Raw genomic sequence first — 8528 nt, 5'->3', positions numbered from 1 at the left:
TTGAGAAGGGTTGTTGATTGTTTTGTTAGTTGAACAGGATCATACCTGTGAGGAGGGTTAAGCCTCTGCATTCTTTTCTGTACAGAGACTATATTCTGTGAATAATACACGATTTCCATATACTGTTGTGCCTTTGGAGAGGAAGTGAGTTCTGGAAATTAGGTTCCCAATCTAGGAACTTAACATTTGGTCCGACCTGCCGGATCCCCAATTAGAGTGTTATCGCGTGTGGAGATGGAGGGAAGAATGGTGGTAGTCGAAGGGCACTTAGAGGCGGTCGAAGTGGCAATCGCCGAGACGAAAGCCGATACGGGGGCGTTACGACAGGAGACGGCAACGATACGTCAGGATGTCCAGGCAATCCTGAAGGCACTTGGAGAACGTAACCATAGGAAGCGACAGGGGGAGAGTGAGTCGTCGGTGAACGATAATGGTGGTGGTCCAAGCGGCGGAGGTGGAAGAGGTGGAGACGGTAACCAAGGGGGTTTGAGCCAATGGAGGAAGCGAATCGAATTACCAGTGTTTGAGGGGGGCGAACCTTGGGTATGGATAGGCCGAGCGGAGAAGTTTTTTGAAGTCCAGAAGGTGGCGGAGGAGGAGAAACTGGAACTGGCCTTCATCAGTATGGATGGCTACGCCGGAAGTTGGTTCCGATTCTGGCGAGAGAAAACCAAGAACCTTTCTTGGGATGGGTTGAAGAGGGCTCTGGGTATTTGATTTGGAGGAGGAACGCGAGGAACGATGTACGAAAGGCTGTCATCCATACGACAGTCAGGACCGGTGGCGGAGTACATACGCGATTTTGAAGTTCTGGTGAGGCAGACGACCCAGATACCCGAGGAGCAGATCATGGGGTATATTTTGTCCGGTCTAAGGGAAGAGGTGGGCGATCATGTCCGACCACATGACCCACCAGATTTGATGACCGCCATGCAAGTAGCGAGGGATGTGGAGAAATTGTGCACGAAGACCGGAGGAGGGTGGTTATCCAAGAATCAACATTCTTGGGGGAAGGCGTCGGGTTCGGCGACACGAGTTGACCCAAATCAGGAGACGATGGTACGAGGAGGAACGACGAAAAGTGTGGGGTCTGTTAATAAAGACGCGAACCAAGGACGGAATAAGGGGCTGGCTACCAGCGGCGGAGGTGATCGGAATGTTCGCAATCTACCTTACTCGGAGTATCTTAAACATAGGGAAGAGGGTCGTTGTTTCAGGTGCGGCGGACCCTTTGGTCCTGGCCATCGCTGCCCAGAAAGGGGTCTCAAAATGCTAATTGTGGTAGAGGAAGAGGAAGAGGTCGAAGGCGAGGAGGTGACGGAGACGAACCTTGCGACGATGGAGTTATCGACGCTGTCCGTCGACGGGCTGACGACACCCAAAACAATGAGAATGGTGTATAAAGAAGGAGGCGGAGAGGTGACTGAGGGGTGACCCCAAGTTGGAGCGCAGAGTGGTGGGCCCCAGGGCGCTAATGAAAATTGATAGAGTTGAGTCTTGTTACGTGGTCTGGGAGTTGGGCTCAATGGAGGCCCAACATAATAAACTGAAGAACGTGGGCCTCACTGAAAAGCAAAAAAGAGAGATGGAGAATCTTCTGGAGAATTATGACGTGGTGTTCTTTGAAGCAACGACACTGCCACCTAGCCGAGAGATTGAACACCACATAACACTTAAAGAGGGGGTCGATCCGGTTAATGTCCGACCATACCGGTATCTGCATGCCATTAAAGCTGAGATAGAGAACCAAATTGCTGAAATGCTACGGACGGGGTGATCCGGCCGAGCCACAGTCCCTACTCAAGTCCGGTGATCCTGGTAAAGAAGAAAGACGGGAACTGGAGTTTTTGCATCGATTATCGGGCACTCAATCGAGCGACAGTGCAGGACAAGTTCCCAATACCGGTGATCGAGGAGTTGTTGGACGAGTTGAAGGGGGCGTCTTATTTTTCGAAAGTCGATCTAAAAGCCAGGTATCATCAGATCCGTATGAGCGAACGGGATGTGGAGAAAACAGCATTTCGAACTCATCAGGGGCACTACGAGTTCTTCGTCATGCCGTTTGGGCTTACGAACGCATCGACAACCTTCCAAAGTGCAATGAACGCACTGTTCTAGCCCTATCTGCGCAGGTTTGTTCTCGTATTCTTTGACGACATTCTGGTATACAGCCGCAAGTGGGAGGAGCATCTTGAACATGTTAAATGTGTGCTCACGATTCTGCAACGAGACCAGTGGGTTGCGAACAAGAGGAAATGTGAGTTTGGGTAGACCCAAGTCAAGTACTTGGGGCACATCATTTCCAGTAGAGGGGTAGAGATGGACGATGAGAAGATTAAGGCGGTGGTGGAATGGGAGCGTCCGAAAACAGTGAAAAGTTTGAGGGGATTTTTGGGGTTAACGAGGTATTATCGGAGGTTCTTCCGGGATTATGGCAAGATCGCCAGATCCCTGACAGAATTGCTGAAGAAAGGGGGATTCTCGTGGAATGAAAAGGCTGAGGAGGCGTGGGTGAATTTGAAGAGAAAAATGATGACCGCGCCAGTATTATCGTTGCCCGATCTCACATAACCTTTCCACATAGAGTGTGACGCGTCGGGAAGTGGCGTGGGGGCCGTGCTGATGCAGGGAAGAAATCCGATAGCCTACTTTAGCAAGGCTCTGTCCGAGGGAAAATTAAGCAAGTCCATCTACGAGAAGGAGATGATGACCTTGGTGTTAGCGATTTAGCATTGGAGGCCTTATTTGGTGGGGCAGCGCTTTGTAGTTCATACGGACCAGAAGAGTCTTTGTCATCTGCTGGAATAGCGTATTACCACCCAGAACCAGCAGGACTGGATAGCTAAGCTTCTGGGATACGACTTTGAAATTGTTTATAAGACAGGAGTTGTGAATAAGGCTGTTGATACTCTTTCCAGGCAGTTTGAAGGGGAAGATGAAGGGGAGGAGCTGAGTGTAGTAGCAAGGCCTTTTTGGCAAGATTTTGGAGAGATGACGCAGGAAGTAGAGGTGGATGAGTTTTTGCAGAAGGTGATGAACGACGTTAGGAGAGACCCCAACACACATCCCTCTTATACTTTAGAGCATGAGAGGCTCCACCACAAAGGCAGATTGGTGTTGTCGGCCAAGTCTAAATGGATTCCAAAGTTGTTAGCCGAATTTCATGTGACACAAACGAGGGGCCATTCGGGAGTGTACAGGACTTACAGGCGCATAGCACAATCATTATACTGGGTCGGGATGAAGAAGGATGTAACGGAGTTTGTGGCTAAGTGTCTTGTGTGCCAACAACACAAGTACTTAACATCTTCTCCTCAAGGATTACTACAGCCGTTGCCGGTGCCGAATGCCATATGGGAGGAGTTGAGTATGGATTTTATAGTTTGTTTGCCTATGTCCCAGGGGTATGACACAGAATTGGTGGTGGTGGATTGCTTGAGCAAGTACGCACACTTCTTACCGCTCAAGCACCCGTATTCGGCGAAGACAGTGGCTGAGGTTTTTATAAGAGAAATTGTGCAGTTGCATGGGATACCGCAATCTATAGTATCTGACCGGGATCCGTTGTTCGTGAGTATATTTTGGAAGGAACTGTTTAAAGGGCAGGGTATGCAGCTAAAGATGAGTACCGCCTACCATCCTGAGACGGATGGTCAGACGGAGGTGCTAAATCGTGTTTTGGAAGGGTATCTTAGGTGTTTCTGTTTGGAGCAGCCGAAGGGGTGGATGACCGTGTTATCATGGGCCAAATATTGGTACAACACAAGCTACCAAGGAGCAATAAGGTGCACCCCATTTGAAGCCGTGTATGGGAAGGCGCTTCCCTCTTTGCATAGGTTCATTCCTGGTAAATCTTTGGTGGAGGCTGAGTCAGGAGCTCCTAACCAGGGATGAAGCCCTGAAACAATTAAAATTTCATCTGGAAAGGGCGTAGGACCTTATGGTAAGGCAAGCTAATAAAAGAAGAAAGGCTGCGAACGTGGAAGTGGGGGATTGGGTGTACATGAAGATACGGCCTCATAGACAAACATCAATGCCAACCAGGCTCCATCCAAAGCTAGCAGCTAGATACTTTGGACCGTTTCTGGTGGTTCAGAAGGTGGGGGAGAATGCATGTAAATTACAACTACTGGAGATAGCTAGAATTCATCCTGTCTTCCATGTTTCACAAGTGAAGAAGGCAATATGAGAAAAAAGGGTGGAGAGGGATTACCACAGGACCTGCAGGCCGAGGGACCTTCATTCTGGCCCGTAAACATTTTGGAAAGAAGGCAGCTGCAGGAAGGAGGGGAAAGTGTACCACAACTGCTAGTTGAGTGGCAAGAAGGGGCTACCTGGGAGAATGAAATTACTATACGGGAACAATATCCCGATTTCAACCTTGGGGACAAGGTTGGAGTTCAAGGGGCGGGTATTGATAGGGAAAATAGGGGATGGTTGGTTTATGAAAGAAGAAAGAAGGGGAACTAACTGGAGAGGAACTGACTATAACCGTTTAACTGTTTAGAACAGTTANGTTTGGGTGGTAAAGGGTGTATAAATAGAGGGTAGATATTGAGAAGGGTTGTTGATTGTTTTGTTAGTTGAACAGGATCATACCTGTGAGGAGGGTTAAGCCTCTGCATTCTTTTCTGTACAGAGACTATATTTTGTGAATAATACATGATTTCCATATACTGTTGTGTCTTTGAAGAGGAAGTGAGTTCTGGAAATTAGGTTCCCAATCTAGGAACTTAACAGTTTCTCTTTCAAGAAACCTATCAATTGGTTCGACTTACTGGATCCCAATTGAACGAGAAGGGCGGAAATGGATGGGAGAGTGAACGTAGTAGAGGGGCGATTGGAACACATCGAGATGGTAGTGGACGGGTTAAAGGTGGAATCGGCGGCAAATAGACAAGATTCCCTGGCTATGCGCCGGGATATCCAAGAATTGATGAGGATGATGACCGCGCAACATAAACATACCGAGGGGAATTCCGATGGGAGTCAAGGCTCCGTCAATGGCAATCAAAGGGATCGATGCGACGAACCAGAGGGAGAGAAAGGTGGGGAACGTACAACGGGTCAACCCAAATGGTGGAGGAGAGTGGAGTTGCCCACTTTCGAAGGTGCAGACCCACTGAACTAGATTAATCGAGGCGAAAAATCTTTGAGATACAGAGGGTATTGGAGGTGGAGAAGGTTGACTGGCTTACCTTAGCTTGTAAGGAAGCACCGACTACTGGTTTAAGTTTTGGAAAGAGAAGGCGCGAGATCGATCATGGGAAGGGCTCAAAGAGGCGTTGATGATTCGATTTGAAAGTCGCAACAGAGGTGGAATCCTTGAGAGGATGGTAGTGATCAGGAAGACGGACACGGTGGAGGAATACGTGCGAGCGTTTGAGGTGTTGGTCGGGCAGACTAGAGCATTTTCAGACGACCAACTATTGGGGTACTTTCTAGCGAGCCTAAAAGATAAGATACGGTGCCTAATTAGGCCCCACGACCCTTAAGATTTGATGACGGCGATGAGGCTTTCCCGGGATGTGGAAGACGTGCAATGTGTATTGGGCTTAATTGGGTGGATCACTACCAAGAATGCGCAATCTTGGGGGCGAACGTCGGGAGGGGGCGCTGTCGTTACAAGGACCATCCACGCGTGTTGGCGCGTCGTCGGCGAGATTCGCCGCCGACCAGGACCGCCGTGATTGTCTCCTTGCCCTCTTTCTGGATATGTTGTTGTCGTTGCGTCAATTGGAGCACTTTGGATTTTTAGGGTTTCTCCCTCTCCATGGCTACCCAACGTGATGATCGGAGTCGGTCTCACAAACCAGGTAAAGGACATCCAAAATGTGACCACTGTAACAAGCTAGGCCACAAAATTGATAGATGTTACGCACTTCATGGACGTCCTCCTCGATCTATAGCAATGGCTAATTCTGATCCACCTCCCCGATCACCGTCTGCAGACCATCCTACTTCATCAAATACCATAGACAACCCTGCAATCTGTCAAGAATTTCTCAGATGGTATGAGGACCGTTAGCACTCTAGTTCCACTACATCTGCTTTTGTTGTACTATAATTTGGTCACATCTGTAATTGATGTGAGATTTTCGATGCACACCATCATGCTGAGGAGGATTTGATATAAGTAGGTGACATGATAGGTCCAACAAACCTTTGGGAAGAAGGAAGAGAGAGGTTGTGGGTTCAACTTTCCCCACTAACATTGGGAGATTTAAGGTTGGTTTGAAGGGAGGATAAAGAGGTTGTGGATTCAACTTTCCAACTAACATTTGCCGATAAAAAAAAAGTCAAACAAACCTTATTAAGATATATTCTTAATACTATTTTATAAAATGAACTTTAAACCTTACATAATTTTATAAAATTGGTTTGGAAGGTGAGGTTTGAGATTCATTTCTATACTATAATTTGATCATATGCTTAACTAATGAGGTCTCTAAAAATATCAGTAGTGTAGGGACAGACAAATGATACATAACTGAAGTTGGACTGTCATTCTGGTCTGAATGACCAGGGAGAAAAGGATTACTGAAATTGGGCTCTCTTTTGTTTATTTTCTATTAGTCTGAGATATTATAAACCTTACATTCTTAATTTTTCTGGCACAGGATGGTAGACAATGGTGCTTATGACTTACCTGATGGAAATCAATCTGAGAATAGAAAAGCTAAGAAAAGGAAGAAAATGAGTAAAAGTCAAGGCAATGGGGAAGTTGTAAATTCTAATATTACTGTATGTGTTGAGCGAAGTGGTGAGACTGAGATGATGGAGGAGGACAGAAGTAAGGGGGAAGATGCAAAACCTTCCAATGTTAGAACATTGAAAAATGGACTAGTTATTCAGGAACAAGAGAAGGGGAAAAAAGATGGCAAAATCGCAGCTTCAGGAAAAAAGGTAGTTTATTTAAACGGTTTAAAATACTTTAGATAATAGTTCCATGAAATCAAACCAAAAAACTTGCGACGTCCCTGTATTTTGCTAATGNTGAGGGTCTGGGTAGTTTACATGATTCAAACTTCATGGGCATCATTTATCAAATAGATAAATAATTTGAAGAATTTATTTGATTTGATTTAAGTAACTACACTGTTGTCACAGATTAGCATCTATTACACTGGCAAGTTGAAGGAAAATGGAGCTGTCTTTGAGTCAAACGCTGGCCAAACTCCTTTCAAATTTCGCCTTGGTAACACTATTCACCCAAACCTTGTTACCTGAAGAACTATTTATACTTGTATTAAGTATTGACCTTTTGCAGGTAAAGGAGAGGTTATCGAGGGTTGGGATGTTGGCCTTGAAGGTAGTCATTTTTATATTGTGTCCTTTTTTAGTTTTTCCAGTTTTTGCATTTATAGTTTTATTGAATTAGAGCAATGCCTGTGATTAGTTTTAATAGGCGCCTTGGCCTCTTGGTCCCTTAGTCTCTATTAATTGGTTGAAAATGAGAGTGGTTGCCCACGCTGTCTTGGGATCTACATGAAGTTAATCGAATAATAGTAGTGGATTAGTTTTGAAGATTGTTAGTGGCTATTCTCATTTAAATGTATTTTCTCTCTAAGAACTGTTGTGATGTATATATACCTGCGTATTTATGGTTCCCAGGCATGCAAGTTGGAGAAAAGAGAAGACTTGTCATTCCACCAACATTAACGTACGTGATTGAATTCTTATGTGTATTTAGCGCCATTTTCTTTTCTCTAATTTCTTATTTGGGATCCTACAACCTCTAACATCTGCGTGTATCAGGTCTGAGAGTGATGGACACTCTGACAAAATACCACCAAATTCATGGTTGGTTTATGACATTGAACTAGTTAAAGTTCATTGAGTATTTCAGCCTACTCATTGTTCCAAAGAAAAAAAAAAATACGGAGTGAGGAGGCAATTCAGGGACAGGCAAAAGATTGGATAGTTTTTGGTTGGTTCAACATGGATCTGTGGTGATTGAATAGTTTTTGGTGTAGATGATAGTGGGTAGACACGCGCCACCGAATCCTAAGTTTTGGTTCTTTCAGATATCGTGTTAACTTTAGAAGATACTCAGTGTTATAGTGGTGAAAATTTTCGCATAAATATCAGCATAAGAAATACTCAAATACATATAGTGCCGAACTAAACAGCGTTATTAATAGCACATTGTCTTGGTTAATTATTTTGTTCGACCTAAAACAGTGTTTTGGAAGCATATTTCTAGACTCCGAATTGTGATAACCTGAATTTCACCGTTTCAACCAACAAAGCAGTAAAACCACCCTTCCATTCATGAAGCTACCTGCCCCGAGCTTGTTTAGCAACGAGCACAACACAACGTGGCAGTTTCTTCCTCCATCTGGGTAACTTTCTTGCATTGCATCCTATAATTTTTTTTTTCCTATTTTGTTGTTTTCATATTGTTCGCTAAAAATAACTCATGTATTGTAAAATCCAGAAGCTAAATAATTTGTGGATTATGTAACAATGAAGCTAAATGATTTCCCGAAGTAATTTTTTAAAAAGAAAAATAGATTTTCGAATTA

At 44.9% G+C, this 8528-nt stretch overlaps 1 protein-coding gene across 1 annotated transcript in view; it reads left to right on the top strand.

Moving 5' to 3' along the window:
* Positions 1-8181, top strand: part of LOC106764668 (peptidyl-prolyl cis-trans isomerase FKBP43-like) — a 12246-nt gene extending 4065 nt beyond the window's left edge. Inside the window, exons 8-12 of the mRNA XM_014648994.2 lie at positions 6621-6906; positions 7111-7198; positions 7271-7312; positions 7615-7663; positions 7759-8181. Coding sequence (XP_014504480.1) covers positions 6621-6906; positions 7111-7198; positions 7271-7312; positions 7615-7663; positions 7759-7840 — 547 coding nt within the window. The 3' untranslated portion in view covers positions 7841-8181. The remainder of the gene's footprint in view (positions 1-6620; positions 6907-7110; positions 7199-7270; positions 7313-7614; positions 7664-7758) is intronic.
* Positions 8182-8528: the final 347 nt, after the last annotated feature.

The sequence above is a fragment of the Vigna radiata genome, chromosome 1 (genome assembly GCF_000741045.1).
Source record: "Vigna radiata var. radiata cultivar VC1973A chromosome 1, Vradiata_ver6, whole genome shotgun sequence".
NCBI classification, from domain to species: domain Eukaryota; kingdom Viridiplantae; phylum Streptophyta; class Magnoliopsida; order Fabales; family Fabaceae; genus Vigna; species Vigna radiata.
The sequence above is the reverse complement of the archived record's forward strand: the minus strand, read 5'-3'. Positions and strand labels throughout refer to the sequence as shown.